The sequence below is a fragment of the Salmo salar genome, chromosome ssa22 (assembly GCF_905237065.1).
Source record: "Salmo salar chromosome ssa22, Ssal_v3.1, whole genome shotgun sequence".
NCBI classification, from domain to species: Eukaryota; Metazoa; Chordata; class Actinopteri; order Salmoniformes; family Salmonidae; genus Salmo; species Salmo salar.
The window spans coordinates 58,597,111-58,613,313 of NC_059463.1; the positions used below are offsets into that span (position 1 = coordinate 58,597,111).

The window sequence follows — 16,203 nt, forward strand, 5'->3', positions numbered from 1 at the left end:
GACTGAGGTCAGCTTGCAGGCGCCCGGCTCGCCACTAGGAGTCGCTTGAGCGCGATGAGACAAGTAAAGCCTGCCTCCTGGCCAAACCCTCCGCTAATCCGGACAACGCTGGTCCAATTGTGTGCCACCGTATGGAACTCCCGGTCATGGGTGGTTTTGATACAGCCCGGGATTGAACCCGGGTCTGTAGTGACACCTTTGCCACTGCAATGTAGTGCATTAGACCGCTGTGCAACTCAGGAGGCCCAATTCTACATTTTTTTGCTATCATATGCAAATGTTTTGGTGGGGGGGGTTGGGGGCCCCCTGGAGTGCCCATGTGTTGGTAATCCGGCCCTGCTTCTTTTCCCTCTCTCACCCCTCACTGGTCCTGCATTTGGAAGGTTGATCTTGTGGAAAAAAATCCCTGACATCTGAGGAGCTCCCGGGATTTAGCAAGCATGCCTAGTGGTCGCTGCCTACTCTGAGGAAACGGGTGTACATACGAGTCATACCAAGCAAAGTCTGCGTGTCAGTGCAGTCGACTTTACAGCTGGCTGTAAGGTTAGGAACAACTGGCGTTAGGAACATACATTTAGACAATCTTAACAAGTATTCTAAAAACTCCATTTTGAATTTTGTCGGGAACTATTTTAAAGCGTTTTTTTTTTTGTTGTTACCTTGATTCGATGATATTATTTTTTGCGCGTAGAAAAGTTGAGCTGAAGGCTGGGCCCTTTTAGCTGCTCTGTGTCGATCGACTCGTCCACGTACATTTAAACTGACTGCGGTCGCATCATTTTCCCCTCTAAAAAGCTGGTCTTTTTTTGCTAAACTGTTAAATGCTTGTTACAAAAATGGATCTGTTGAATTATCAGTATCTGGACAAAATGAACAACAACATCGGCATACTCTGCTACGAAGGTAAACACATTACTTTCTGTTATTTTTTTGTTGATTTGGAAACTGTTTTACACGTGAAATTACAACAACATAATGATATAAAACATGACATTTAAAATCGCTGGTTCATTTGTTGCCTATAACTTGTCGCATCTGTTTTTATTAAAAAAGCTGAAATGTTATTACTTCATATAAGTTTCATGATTGTGTTTTAAATAAATCGGAAATATCACCCCAGCACACTGTAGATGTGTTGAATACTCCTGGAATAATGTGTTTTCTATCGTAGAAGATATTAAACGTATTCCAAGTGTAATAGTAGCAGTAAGAGTGTTTGAACTGAAACCTTGTGAACTGAAATACACTTTCATACCAGGGGATATTTCCTCTAGAAATGTGGGAATACATCTGACCTCGTTTCCATTCTGTTAGTCCCCCCTTGGCCACTACACCAATGTTGTACTATTGAAAGTAAGATTTAAAGAAACATGTCTCTTATTGAACGTCAGGGGATCCGTCATCCTAGTGTAATTGTTATTGTTCACAAGTATTATTAACTCACAGGAATGATAGAGAGGAGTTGCAGAATTTATCTGATTTGCTCATAATTAGATTTTTGTATTTTGACTATTGTTATCTACCGGTGGACAATTTGGTCATCCATTAGCACGTGTGCGTGTGTGTGTGTATATATTATATATCAGAACACTACATCTCCTCCACTGACCCAGATTCAGGTTGACTCACAGGAATTATACTGGTTGTGTAATTAGTCTGACACTCTCACCATTTCGATGTATCACAGACAGAGGCATTGTCTCCGTGCTGGTCCCCCCCTCTGCTTTTATTAGCTAGTAAATGGTGGTAGGCTGTTCCAGACAGGGATGACTTCACACACTCTGTATTGACTGTTGTTGACTATCTGTGGTCAATTGCTCCTCCACTGTGGACCATAATCAAACATTATTTACATATTTCACTCCAGCACGGTGGCGGATGAAATCCGTGGGGCTTTTTTTGTAATGAGGAGAAGGATCATTGTGGATATATAAGTTAAGTGATGTCTGGCATTGTGTCAGTACTTCTTGTTTTGGGTACGAGGAAGTCAGTCACCATGACTACAGAGGGTCCAGTATGTAAGGGTCTGTAGATGTTGGGTAATGGCTCTGAGTCTAGTGGCTCTAATACTATTTTCAAGTCATTTCAAATACTTAGTAGCTCTAGCTATGCTTGATTTAGCTTTCCTGTTGCAATCAAACCAATAGAAACGTTCCTAAAGTACAAACCCTGACCCTGCCCTTGTGGCACTCCAGGCTAAAAAACAAACAAACAAACATTTGAAATAGTATTTGAACTCAGGAAGGTGTGCTGAAGAAGGTGACAGTGTACCATCTATTACATCTTGCCTATGCCGTTCGGCCATCCCTGTAGCTCAGTTGGTAGAGCATGGTGTTTGCAACGCCAGGGTTGTGGGTTCGATTCCCACGGGGGGCCAGTACAGGGAGAAAAAAAAAAAAAAGGAAGAAATGTATGCATTCACTGCTGTAAGTCGCTCTGGATAAGAGCGTCTGCTAAATGACTAAAATGTAAATGTAACTGCACTCCTTTACACTTGTGTGTACAAGGTAGTTGTTGTGGAATTAGTAGATTACTTGTTAGATATTACTGCATGGTCGGAACTAGAAGTACAAGCATTTCGCTACACTCGCATTAACACCTGCTAACCATGTGTATGTGACCAATACATTTGATTTGATTTGATAGCACTGTCAAACTCAACTCTGGACCTCGAAGACAGTTCCACTGTGTGTTTTCATTGTTCCCCTCTAATCAGGGACTGATTTAGACCCGGGACACCAGGTGGGTGCAGGTAGAACAGAAAACCGGCAGGCTCCGGACCTCATAGGGCATTGTTTCCCGTGGTCCTCGGGACTCGAAGTGGTGCACGTTTTGACCTAACACTACACAGCCGATTCAACTAATCATCAAGCTTTGATCATTTGAATCAGCTGTTTTGAATTAAGAGTTGAATCCCCCTGCCCTATCAGCTAGCCCTCCTGTTGCTGCCCGTCACTAGCTGGCTGTCAGAGGGGTAGACAGACAGACATACAGACAGACATACCATACATGCTTTCCTTCCTGGGTTCAACATGATCTCTCTCACCCAATCACTCTCTGAGATCTCTCTCTCTCTCTCTCTCTCTCTCTCTCTCTCTCTCTCTCTCTCTCTCTCTCGCTCTCGGATCACTCTATTGTTCAGTCTTGTGTGAATATCCACTCTTACTGACACAAGTATTATTGACTCACAGGAATGATAGAGAGGAGTTGCAGAATTTATCTGATTTGATCAGTATTAGATTTTTGTATTTTGACTATTGTTATCTACCAGTGGACGGGGCGGCAGCGTAGCCTAGTGGTTAGAGCGTTGGCCTAGTAACCGAAAGGTTGCAAGATCGAATCCCCGAGCTGACAAGGTAAAAACCTGTCGTTCTGCCCCTGAACAAGGTAGTTAACCCGCTGTCATTGAAAATAAGAATTTGTTCTTAACTTGCCTAGTTAAATAAAGGTAAAATATAAATAAATAAAACTCTCGGATCGCTCTCTGATCTCTCTCTCCGATATCAATTTAAATTCAAAGAGCTTTATTGGGAAACATATGTTTACATCTCTGATCTCTTGCTCTCTTTCTGGTTTCTCTATCCGATCTCTGTGGGGTGGAAAATTGGAAACGGAGGAATGGACTGATATGTAAATAGAATGGCTCATCAGACCGACAATCACAAACCTTAAATCCACCAGCATGTCCACTTCCTGGTTTGGCTACTGCCTGGTGTCACCACATTCCCTATGGGCCCTGGTCCAAAGTAGTGCACTATATAGGGCCCTGGTCCAAAGTAGTGCACTATATAGGGAATGGAGTGCCATTTGGAATGACGTGGTCATGGCCTACATGCTGCTGCTGGTAGGTACATTAAACCTGCCTGTCACACTAACAGGGCCTTAATCACACCCCCCCTGAGTCCATCCAGCATGCTGCTTACTAAGGGGATTCTCAACATTCCATCAGTGAACAGCAGAGTATTCCAACATATCAAGATCTGGCTTTCACACGGTGTAAATGACTGTGAGCTACTGAGAGAAATATCGACAGTGCCCGTGCATGAAGCATGTTTTCTTCTTTTGGCTCTATACTCAAAGTTTTGGGATTTGAAATCAAACAATGACTATCGAGTCAGCTTTAATTTGAGGGTAATTTGATCCATATCGGATGAACCGTTTAGAAGTTACAGCACTTTTTGTACATCCTCTCCCCCATTTTAGAGGAGCAAAAGTAACGGCACAAATTCACTTGTGTATTAAAGTAGTAAAAAGTAGGGATGCAAATTTTGGTCAATTTTGCTGCCAACTAACTGACCCTCATTAACTGGTCAACAAACAGTACATTTTTTTCCCGAACAGTAAAATGATGTGACCAAGAGAAAATACTATCAGAGATCTGTATATAATGGCGAGATACTTATGGTTTCCCCTTAACGATGGGAGTCGTCCCAAAATAAGCCCGTAGAAACACATTGGGCTTATTTTGGACAGATTTTGTCGAGAGTGAAACCTCTCGCTTTGCCTCTTCCTCTCTGATACCACATGCATACAAAAGACCAGACATTTTTCATTAAGGCTTGCTATTGTTGCATGCTTCCATTAAGCTCTATCATCTTACAGTCAAAAATAGACTGTAGCGTATTATTTAAACCTCTACGGGATCGGTGTTTCTCCAACGGGACGGTTGAGCTAACGTGATTAGCATGACGTTGTAAGTAACAAGAACATTTCCTAGGACATAGACATGTCTTATATGGGCAGAAAGATTACATTTTTTTGTTAATCTAACTGCACTGTCCAATTTACAGTAGCTATTACAGTGAAAAAATACCATGCTATTGTTTGAGGACAGTACACAACAACAACAAATTTAACATGGCAACTGGTTTGATACATTCACCTCTGAAGGTAATGTACTTAAATTCAGTAATCTTGCTCTGATTTGTCATCCTGAGAGTCCCAGAGATAAAATGTAGCATAGTTTTGTTTTGATAAAATCAATTTTATATTTAAATGTAGGAACTGGGTTCTAAAGTTTGAACCCCTGCTGTTTCTGGCCCCATACCCATCCCACCATCTAGTTAGTGTCTTTTCAGTAGGGAAGGTAATTTTCCATAATTTTTTACCTTCATAGGTGTGTGTAAATTTTTATTATTATTACCATATCATTTTTTATATTCTCTATAGTTATGTACCTGAAAATGTATCAATTGTCCGATTTGGGCAGATGTTTGCACTGGATCAGTCTGAAGATTTGCATGTACACTGCTGCCATCTAGTGGTCAAAATCAAAATTGTGCTTAAACTTCAATATTATATTATGGCCTTTCTCTTGCTTTTCAAAGATGATGGAAGCTGTTTTTTTTTGTCTGTCTGTATTATCTTTTACCAGATCTAATGTTATATTCACCTAAATTAGTTTCACATTTCCACAAACTTCAAAGTGTTTCCTTTCAAATGGTACCAAGAAAATGTATATCCTTGCTTCAGGTCCTGAGCTACAGGCAGTTAGATTTGGGTATGTCATTTTTAGGGGCAAATTGGAAAAAAAGGGGGCGGATCCTTAAGAGGTTATTAATGCAACTCCTGAAATGAAATGCAAATTAGCGGAATATACAGTTCTAAACAGCCTAATATGAGCAGTTGTGACAGAGATGAAAATCTCTGTCACAAAATCTCTGTGAGAGAAACTAACTAATAGCAACAACTGTGATGGGTTGTGAGTAGGGATGCACGATATATCGGTAAGCATATCGGAATCGGCCGTTATTAGCTAAAATCTTCCAACATCGGCATCAGCCGGAAAAGGGGGGAGGCTTGCAAGCCGAAGAACACCATCCCAACCGTGAAGCATGGGGGTGGCAGCATCATGTTGTGGGGGTGCTTTGCTGCAGGAGGGACTGGTGCACTTCACAAAATAGATGGCATCATGAGGCAGGAAATTTGATGGATTTTTTGAAGCAACATCTCAAGACATTAGTCAGGAAGTTAAAGCTTGGTTGCAAATGGGTCTTCCAAATGGACAATGACCCCAAGCATACTTCCAAAGTAGTGGCAAAATGGCTTAAGGACAACAAAGTCAAGGTGTTGGAGTGGGCATCACAACGCCCTGACTTCATTCCTATAGAAAATTTGTGGGCAGAACTGAAAAAGTGTGTGCGAGCAAGGAGGCCTACAAACCTGACTCAGTTACACCAGCTCTGTCAGGAGGAATGGGTTAAAATTCACCCAACTTATTGTGGGAAGCTTGTGGAAGGTTACCTGAAACATTTGACCTGAGTTAAACAATTTAAAGGCAACGCTATCAAATACTAATTGAGTGTATTTAAACTTCTGACCCACTGGGAATGTGATGAAAGAAATAAAAGCTGAAATAAATCACTCTCTCTACTATTATTCTGACGTTTCACATTCTTAAAATAAAGTGGTGATCCTAACTGATCTAAGACAGGGAATTTTTACTGGGATAAAATGTCAGGAATTGTGAAAAACTGAGTTTAAATGTATTTGGCTAAGGTGTATGTTAACTTCCGACTTCAAGTGTGTGTGTGTGTGTGTGTGTGTGTGTATATATATAACCTACAGTCGGGAGCTCGTGGCAAATCTGTCAGTGAACAGCATGCAGCCAAAACAGGCCCTTCACTATATTCCAAACGTGGGATAGCACAGGTTGGAAAGCAAATGGCTCCTGCTGAAACAAAAATACTTATCTGTCTGTAGACTTGGAAAATATTTAATCAACTTCCAAATTAGGCCTATTGAGCGAACAGCATTATTTTTACAAACTAAAACGAGTGAGATCGACTATTTGGCACGAGCGTCGGCCATTGCCGGTGAGTGAGCTGCGAATCATTTGGTGAAACTGGGGCTGTAATTTCCTCCTGACATTGTACAATATGTGTGTCTCCTCCAACACCACACACCTAGGCCTAGGATATTGATGGATTCAAGACAAGGTCGTTTTTTTATTGATCTCAGATTCTCAATTTGTTAGTGTCAAAAGTAGCCTGACATTTCATTCCTTTGTGCGATATTAAAAATGATTCTGCTAAAGTCTCCAGTCATGTAAAATGACACAGAAATACATTTTTATAAAAGGCCCAATTTTTTTCCCGGACCTTAGGCTACAAAATAATTCTGCAAGCTCCTCTACTGGTTCTGCTGTCGTCTGGACCTCCATGTAAATGCGATGATATGAATGCAATGCTTTATTATGAATTTGATCTTTTCCGTTACCTCAGAGCTCCCCAGCTCACCTGACGTTATACCGTCTCCAGCTCACCTGACGTTATACCGTCTCCAGCTCACCTGACATTATACCGTCTCCAGCTCACCTGGCGTTATACCGTCTCCAGCTCACCTGGCGTTATACCGTCTCCAGCTCACCTGGCGTTATACCGTCTCCAGCTCACCTGGCGTTATACCGTCTCCAGCTCACCTGGCGTTATACCGTCTCCAGCTCACCTGGCGTTATACCGTCTCCAGCTCACCTGGCGTTATACCGTCTCCAGCTCACCTGGCGTTATACCGTCTCCAGCTCACCTGGCGTTATACCGTCTGCAGCTCACGTTACGTTATACCGTCTCCAGCTCACCTGGCGTTATACCGTCTCCAGCTCACCTGGCGTTATACCGTCTCCAGCTCACCTGGCGTTATACCGTCTCCAGCTCACCTGACGTTATACCGTCTCCAGCTCACCTGGCGTTATACCGTCTCCAGCTCACCTGACGTTATACCGTCTCCAGCTCACCTGACGTTATACCGTCTCCAGCTCGCCTGGCGTTATACCGTCTCCAGCTCGCCTGGCGTTATACCGTCTCCAGCTCGCCTGGCGTTATACCGTCTCCAGCTCGCCTGGCGTTATACCGTCTCCAGCTCACCTGGCGTTATACCGTCTCCAGCTCACCTGGCGTTATACCGTCTCCAGCTCACCTGGCGTTATACCGTCTCCAGCTCACCTGGCGTTATACCGTCTGCAGCTCACGTTACGTTATACCGTCTCCAGCTCACCTGACGTTATACCGTCTTCAGCTCACCTGGCGTTATACCGTCTCCAGCTCACCTGGCGTTATACCGTCTCCAGCTCACCTGGCGTTATACCGTCTCCAGCTCACCTGGCGTTATACCGTCTCCAGCTCACCTGGCGTTATACCGTCTCCAGCTCACCTGGCGTTATACCGTCTCCAGCTCACCTGGCGTTATACCGTCTCCAGCTCACCTGGCGTTATACCGTCTCCAGCTCACCTGGCGTTATACCGTCTCCAGCTCACCTGACGTTATACCGTCTCCAGCTCACCTGGCGTTATACCGTCTCCAGCTCACCTGGCGTTATACCGTCTCCAGCTCACCTGGCGTTATACCGTCTCCAGCTCACCTGGCGTTATACCGTCTCCAGCTCACCTGGACTAAATATGTGTTGGACAGACAGAGAAAGGACTAAATATATATTGAACAGACAGGGAAAGGACTAAATATATATTGAACAGACAGGGAAAGGAATAAATATATATTGAACAGACAGGGAAAGGACTAAATATATATTGAACAGACAGGGAAAGGACAGGTTGTGCTGTAGACTAAATCAGTGGCTGTGATTGGCTCTGACTGTTCCAATCCATTCCAAGCCCATTTACTGTGTCTAAGTCCCAAATGGCACCCTATTCCCTTGATAGGCCCTTGTCAGAAGTAGTGCACTATGTATGGAATAGGATGCCGTTTGGGATGCAGCCTGTGATTACCTCTTGATGCAGACAATCAAGTGACTGTAGATGGAGAGAGATTGTTCACTGATGTCAAATGTCAGTTAGTCATCTCTCCCCAGTACCTGTTCTCTCCTTGGTCATTCAGCAAGGCTGGCGACGAGAGGATAGTCTCTCTCTCTCTCTCAATTCAAAGGGCTTTATTGGCATGGTAAACATATGTTTACATCACTCTCTCTCTCTCTCGCCTGCTCTCTCTTTCCCTCTCTCGCCTGCCCTCTCTTTCCCTCTCTCCCCTGCCCTCTCTCTCTCTCTCTCCCCTGCCCTCTCTCTCTCTCTCCCCTGCCCTCTCTCTCTCTCTCTCCCCTGCCCTCTCTCTCTCTCTCCCCTGCCCTCTCTCTCTCCCCTGCCCTCTCTCTCTCTCCCCTGCCCTCTCTCTCCCTCTCTCCCCTGCCCTTTCTATCTCTCTCTCTCCCCTGCCCTCTCTCCCTCTCTCTCCCCTGCCCTCTCTCCCTCTCTCTCTCTCCCTCTCCCTCTCTCTCTCTCTCCCCTGCCCTCTCTCCCCTGCCCTCTCTCCCCTGCCCTCTCTCCCCTGCCCTCTCTCCCCCTGCCCTCTCTCTCTCCCCTGCCCTATCTCTCTCTCTCTCTCTCTCCCTTGCCCTCTCTCTCTCCCCTCCCCTGCCCTCTCTCTCTCTCCCCTGTCCTCTCTCTCTCTCTCTCTCTCCCCTGTCCTCTCTCTCTCTCCCCTGCCCTCTCTCTCTCTCTCCCCTGCTCTCTCTCTCCCCTGCCCTCTCTCTCTCTCTCTCCCCTGCTCTCTCTCTCCCCTGCCCTCTCTCTCTCTCTCTCCCCTGCTCTCTCTCTCCCCTGCCCTCTCTCTCTCTCTCCCCCTGCCCTCTCTCTCTCTCCCCCTTCTCTCTCTCTCCCCCTGCTCTCTCTCCCCTGCCCTCTCTCCCTCTCTCTCTCCCCTGCCCTCTCTCCCTCTCTCTCTCCCCCCTGCCCTCTCTCCCTCTCTCTCCCCCTTCTCTCTCTCTCCCCCCTGCCCTCTCCTCCCTGCCCTCTCTCCCTCTCTCTCTCCCCTGCCCTCTCTCCCCTGCCCCCTCTCCCTCTCTCTCTCCCCCCTGCCCTCTCTCTCTCTCTCCCCTGCCCTCTCTCTCGCTCTCTCCTGCCCTCTCTCTCGCTCTCTCCTGCCCTTTCTCTCTCTCTCTCTCTCCCCTGCCCTCTCTCTCTCCCCTGTCCTCTCTCTCTCTCTCCCCTGTCCTCTCTCTCTCTCTCTCCCCTGTCCTCTCTCTCTCTCCCCTGCCCTCTCTCTCTCTCCCCTGCCCTCTCTCTCTCTCCCCTGCCCTCTCTCTCTCTCTCGCCATTTGGAGTGCATTCCAAATGGCGCCCTGCTCCCTATATAGTGCACTACTTAGCACCCTATTCCCTAGATAGTGCACTACTTTAGACCAGGGCCTTATATAGTGCACTACTTTAGACCAGGACCCTATTCCCTACATAGTGCACTACTTTAGACCAGGGCCCTATATAGTGCACTACTTTAGACCAGGACCCTATTCCCTACATAGTGCACTACTTTAGACCAGGGCCCTATTCCCTACATAGGGCCATGGTCTAAAGTAGTGCACTATGTAGGGAATAGGGCCCTGGTCTAAAGTAGTGCACTATTTCCTATATAGTGCACTACTTTAGACCAGGGACCATAGATGGTGCACTACTTTAGACCAGGGACCTATTCCCTATATAGTGCACTACTTTAGACCAGGGACCTATATAGTGCACTACTTTAGACCAGGGACCATAGGTAGTGCACTACTTTAGACCAGGGACCATAGGTAGTGCACTACTTTAGACCAGGGACCTATATAGTGCACTACTTTAGACCAGGGACCATAGGTAGTGCACTACTTTAGACCAGGGACCATTGGTAGTGCGCTACTTTAGACCAGGGACCTATTCCCTATATAGTGCACTACTTTAGACCAGGGACCTATATAGTGCACTACTTTAGACCAGGACCATAGGTAGTGCACTACTTTAGACCAGGGACCATAGGTAGTGCACTACTTTAGACAAGGGACCATAGGTAGTGCGCTACTTTAGACCAGGGACAATAGGTAGTGCAGGCCTCTCCACTGAGTGACTGTCAGGGCCTGTATTCATAAAGAATCTCAGATTAGGAGTGCTGATGTAGGATTAGCCCCCCCCCCCCCATGTCGATGTGAATTTGTTTATTATCTGAAATCCCAAAATGATCCCAGATCAGCATTTCTACTCGTGCCCTGTCGTGGCCACTGTCCACACTACCGGGTCCAACAGAATGCCTTCTCCCTCCATCTCCCTCCACTCCGCTGCCCAGCTAGTCACGTGACCCGATGACAGGACGGAATCCATCTCTACCCAGGAACTACATTGTGCTGTGTACTTACTGTATCTGTTTGGTCTGTCCCAGTTACTCCGGACCACGGCAGCCAGGCCGCAGATCACTGAGCTGTTGTTGGTATGCAGCTCTGAAGAAGAGGAGGCACATGTCCAGTAGTCTGTTCCAGAGTAGAGAGCCTGTCTGTCTGGACCTGTGGACAGAGTAGACAGCCTGTCTGTCTGGACCTGTGGACAGAGTAGAGAGCCTGTCTGTCTTTACTGTGGACAGAGTAGACAGCCTGTCTGTCTGGACCTGTGGACAGAGTAGACAGCCTGTCTGTCTGGACCTGTGGACAGAGTAGACAGCCTGTCTGTCTTTACTGTGGACAGAGTAGACAGCCTGTCTGTCTGGACCTGTGGACAGAGTAGACAGCCTGTCTGTCTGGACCTGTGGACATAATAAGTATAGAGGTTTAACTAATAAGGGTTTAGATAAGTTGGACTGAGCAGCTTCTGTGCTACTTTCTGTCTCTCTCCTCTAAATTCAATTTCAATTCATGTGGGTTTTATCGGCATGGGAAACATATGTTAACATTGCCAAAGCAAGTAAAATAGATAATAAAGAAAAGAGACATAAACCACAAATGTACTGGTAACATTACACTCACAAAAGTTGTAAAAGAATATAGACATTTCAAATATTATATGAATTGCAATGTTGTAACAATATGCAAATAGTTGAAGTATGAAAGAAACTATACAGATAAATATGGGTTGTATTTACAATGGTGTTTGTTCTTCACTGGTTGTCCTTCTCTTGTGGCAACAGGTCACAAATCTTGCTGCTGTGATGGCACACTGTGGTATTTCACCCAGTAGATATGAGAGTTTATCAAAATTGGATTTGTTTTCAAATTGTTTGTGGGTCTGTGTAATCTGAGGGAAATATGTGTCTCTAATATGGTCATACATTTGGCAGGAGGTTAGGAAGTGCAGCTCAGTTTCCACCTCATTTTGTGGGCAGTGTTGCAAATAGCCTGTCTTCTCTTGAGAGCCAAGTCTGCTGAGGGAGGTCTCTCTCTGTCTTCTGTTGAGAGCCAAGTCTGCTGAGGGAGGTCTCTCTCTGTCTTCTGTTGAGAGCCAAGTCTGCTGAGGGAGGTCTCTGTCTTCTGTTGAGAGCCAAGTCTGCTGAGGGAGGTCTCTCTCTGTCTTCTGTTGAGAGCCAGGTCTGCTGAGGGAGGTCTCTCTCTGTCTTCTCTTGAGAGCCAAGTCTGCTGAGGGAGGTCTCTCTCTGTCTTCTGTTGAGAGCCAAGTCTGCTGAGGGAGGTCTCTCTCTGTCTTCTGTTGAGAGCCAAGTCTGCTGAGGGAGGTCTCTGTCTTCTGTTGAGAGCCAAGTATGCTGAGGGAGGACTCTCTCTGTCTTCTGTTGAGAGCCAGGTCTGCTGAGGGAGGTCTCTCTCTGTCTTCTGTTGAGAGCCAAGTCTGCTGAGGGAGGTCTCTCTCTGTCTTCTGTTGAGAGCCAAGTCTGCTGAGGGAGGTCTCTCTCTGTCTTCTGTTGAGAGCCAGTTCTGCAGAGGGAGGTCTCTCTGTCTTCTCTTGAGAGCCAGGTCTGCTGAGGGAGGTCTCTCTCTGTCTTCTGTTGAGAGCCAAGTCTGCTGAGGGAGGTCTCTCTCTGTCTTCTGTTGAGAGCCAAGTCTGCTGAGGGAGGTCTCTCTCTGTCTTCTCTTGAGAGCCAGGTCTGCTGAGGGAGGTCTCTCTCTGTCTTCTCTTGAGAGCCAAGTCTGCTGAGGGAGGTCTCTCTGTCTTCTGTTGAGAGCCAAGTCTGCTGAGGGAGGTCTCTCTCTGTCTTCTGTTGAGAGCCAAGTCTGCTGAGGGAGGTCTCTCTCTGTCTTCTCTTGAGAGCCAGTTCTGCTGAGGGAGGTCTCTCTGTCTTCTGTTGAGAGCCAGGTCTGCTGAGGGAGGTCTCTCTCTGTCTTCTGTTGAGAGCCAAGTCTGCTGAGGGAGGTCTCTCTCTGTCTTCTCTTGAGAGCCAGGTCTGCTGAGGGAGGTCTCTCTCTGTCTTTGATGGATACCTACTTTGTTATAACATCTTTTTATGACCTAAGGCCTTGTTTGGTTCAGCCAGTCCAAACATAGCTCTGTGACCACCTGTGTCCTGGGCCTCTTACCCTGGCTGGCCTGTCATTGGCTCCATCGGGTTGGTGTCATCTGCTGGGGCTCTGCTGGGCTGAACTGGCTTCACTCCCTGCCCCTGCTAGCTGAGTTTACAGTGTCTCAAACTCTCTCTGAGCCAGCCCCAGCCTGCCTGCACAGGGGGAATGCTGACTGTCCCTTTTCCTGCTGAACAGGAGAAAAACGTGTGTGTGTGTGTGTGTGTGTGTGTGTGTGTGTGTGTGTGTGTGTGTGTGTGTGTGTGTGTGTGTGTGTGTGTGTGTGTGTGTGTGTGTGTGTGTGTGTGTGTGTGTGTGTGTGTGTGTGTGTGTGTGTGTGTGTGTGTGTGTGTGTGTGTGTGTGTGTGTGTGTGTGTGTGTGTGTGTGTGTGTGTGTGTGTGTGCGCGTGCGTGCGTGTGCGTGCGTGCGTGTGTGCTTGCTCTGTGGAGAGGTGAGAACCCATCGAGCTATGGGCCTTTGTTGTCCCATTGTCTTCCTGTTGATATACATGTGCTTTTAGTTAAGGGCTTCGTAGGGTAGCGTACGTATAGCCTGCCTTCTCCCAGATCTGTCTGTGCCGTCATGATAACTCTTTTTGGCACAGGGGTGGGTAAAACCACACAAACAGGTCTGGTACCACATAGCATTATTTTATGCTACACTAATGAAATAAAATCATGGAGATGACCGGCTTGCTTAGCGCTAGCTAGAGGTGACGGCTTGGTTAGCGCTAGCTGGAGGTGACGGCTTGGTTAGCGCTAGCTGGAGGTGACGGCTTGCTTAGCGCTAGCTAGAGGTGACGGCTTGGTTAGCGCTAGCTGGAGGTGACCGGCTTGCTTAGCGCTAGCTGGAGGTGACGGCTTGCTTAGCGCTAGCTGGAGGTGACGGCTTGCTTAGCGCTAGCTGGAGGTGACGGCTTGCTTAGCGCTAGCTGGAGGTGACGGCTTGGTTAGCGCTAGCTGGAGGTGACCGGCTTGGTTAGCGCCAGCTGGAGGTGACGGCTTGGTTAGCGCCAGCTGGAGGTGACGGCTTGGTTAGCGCCGGCTGGAGACGGACGGCTTGGTTAGCGCCGGCTGGAGACGGACGGCTTGGTTAGCGCCGGCTCGAGACGGACGGCTTGGTTAGCGCTGGCTGGAGATGACCGGCTTGGTTAGCGCCAGTTGGAGGTGACGGCTTGGTTAGCGCCAGTTGGAGGTGACGGCTTGGTTAGCGCCGGCTGGAGGTGACCGGCTTGGTTATTGCCAGCTAGAGGTGACCGGCTTGGTTGGCGCCGGCTGGAGACGGACGGCTTGGTTAGCGCCAGCTGGAGGTGACGGCTTGGTTAGCGCCGGCTGGAGACGGACGGCTTGGTTAGCGCCAGCTGGAGGTGACCGGCTTGGTTAGCACTAGCTGGAGACGGACGGCTTGGTTAGCGCTAGCTGGAGGTGACGGCTTGGTTAGCGCCAGCTGGAGACGGACGGCTTGGTTAGCGCTGGCTGGAGGTGACCGGCTTGGTTAGCGCTAGCTGGAGGTGACGGCTTGGTTAGCGCTAGCTGGAGGTGACGGCTTGGTTAGCGCTAGCTGGAGGTGACCGGCTTGGTTAGCACTAGCTGGAGACGGACGGCTTGGTTAGCGCTAGCTGGAGGTGACGGCTTGGTTAGCGCCAGCTGGAGACGGACGGCTTGGTTAGCATCGGCTGGAGACGGACGGCTTGGTTAGCGCCAGCTGGAGACGGACGGCTTGGTTAGCACTAGCTGGAGGTGACGGCTTGGTTAGCGCTAGCTGGAGACGGACGGCTTGGTTAGCATCGGCTGGAGACGGACGGCTTGGTTAGCATCGGCTGGAGACGGACGGCTTGGTTAGCGCCAGCTGGAGACGGACGGCTTGGTTAGCGTCGGCTAGCACAGGGGAACAAGAGGGCATTGTTTCGTGTTTGTTTTGACTCTTGTTTTATGTAACTGATTTTCATGCGTTTTAAGTATTTATAAAAGGCATCCCATGCCAGGGACTCAGTTTAGAGAGAATCTAGGCCAGAAATATATTTTAGCAGAGACAGAGACATGGGGTCAATGCTTAGTTTCTGCTAAGAGAGGGTTGGGGTTTGAGGTTCTCCCCTCTCTGAGCCTCTTTAACTCCAGCCTTCCCGTCGTGTTTGAAGTGCTCTCTCTCCCTCTCATCATGTAGACCTTAAGATTCTTTGAGTAGATCAAACAAGCAGTGTTTCCCCTGACACAGATCTTTGTTTCATAGCGCTCTGCTCTGTTCAGAGGACAGGTTACCATACTACTGTACAATAAAGGTTGACTGAGCTGATGTTGGGCTTCGCTTTGTTGTGTCATGCTCAAAGAGGAAAGGGCCTCAAATAAATCAAAATGTATTTTATATTTGAGATTCTTCAAATAGCCACCCTTTGCCTTGATGACAGCGTTGCGCACTCTTGGCATTCTCTCAACCAGCTTCACCTGGAATGCTGTTCCAACAGTCTTGAAGGAGTTCCCACTTATGCTGAGAACATAGCTGCTTTACTTTCACTCTGCTGTCCAACTCATCCCAAACAATCTCAAGTCGAGTGATTGTGGAGGCCATTGTAAATAATAATTTGTTCTTAACTGACTTGCCTAGTTAAATAAGGTCTGATTCACTCAGTCTCCTTTGAATAGTTGATGTTGAGATGTGTTTGTTACTTGAACTCTGTGAAGCATTTATTTGGGCTGCAATTTCTGATGCTGGTAACTCTAATGAACTTATCCTCTGCAGCAGAGGTAACTCTGGGTCTTCCTTTCCTGTGGCGGTCCTCATGAGTGCCAGTTTCATCATAGCGCTTGATGGTTTTGCGACTGCACTTGAAAACTTTCAAAGTTCTTGAAATGTTCCGTATTGACTGACCTTCATGTCTTAAAGTAATGATGGACTGTTGTTTCTCTTTGCTTATTTGAGCTGTTCTTGCCATAATATGGACTTCGTCTTTTACCAAATAGGGCTATCTTCTGTATACCACCCCTACCTCGTCACAACACAACTGATTGGCTCAAAC

General features: G+C 47.3%; 1 protein-coding gene across 2 annotated transcripts in view; it reads left to right on the plus strand.

The window, feature by feature from the left end:
• vgll4b (vestigial-like family member 4b) overlaps window positions 1-16,203 on the plus strand; it is a 192,360-nt gene that overhangs the window by 133,739 nt on the left and 42,418 nt on the right. The window contains exon 1 of one of the 2 annotated variants that reach the window (XM_014168352.2): window positions 398-903. The exons of the other annotated variant lie outside the window; for it this stretch is intronic. Within the exon in view, the coding sequence (XP_014023827.2) occupies window positions 822-903 (82 nt within the window). The 5' untranslated portion in view covers window positions 398-821. Of the gene's footprint in view, window positions 1-397; window positions 904-16,203 lie in introns of those variants that run through there. 2 annotated transcript variants of the gene reach the window in all.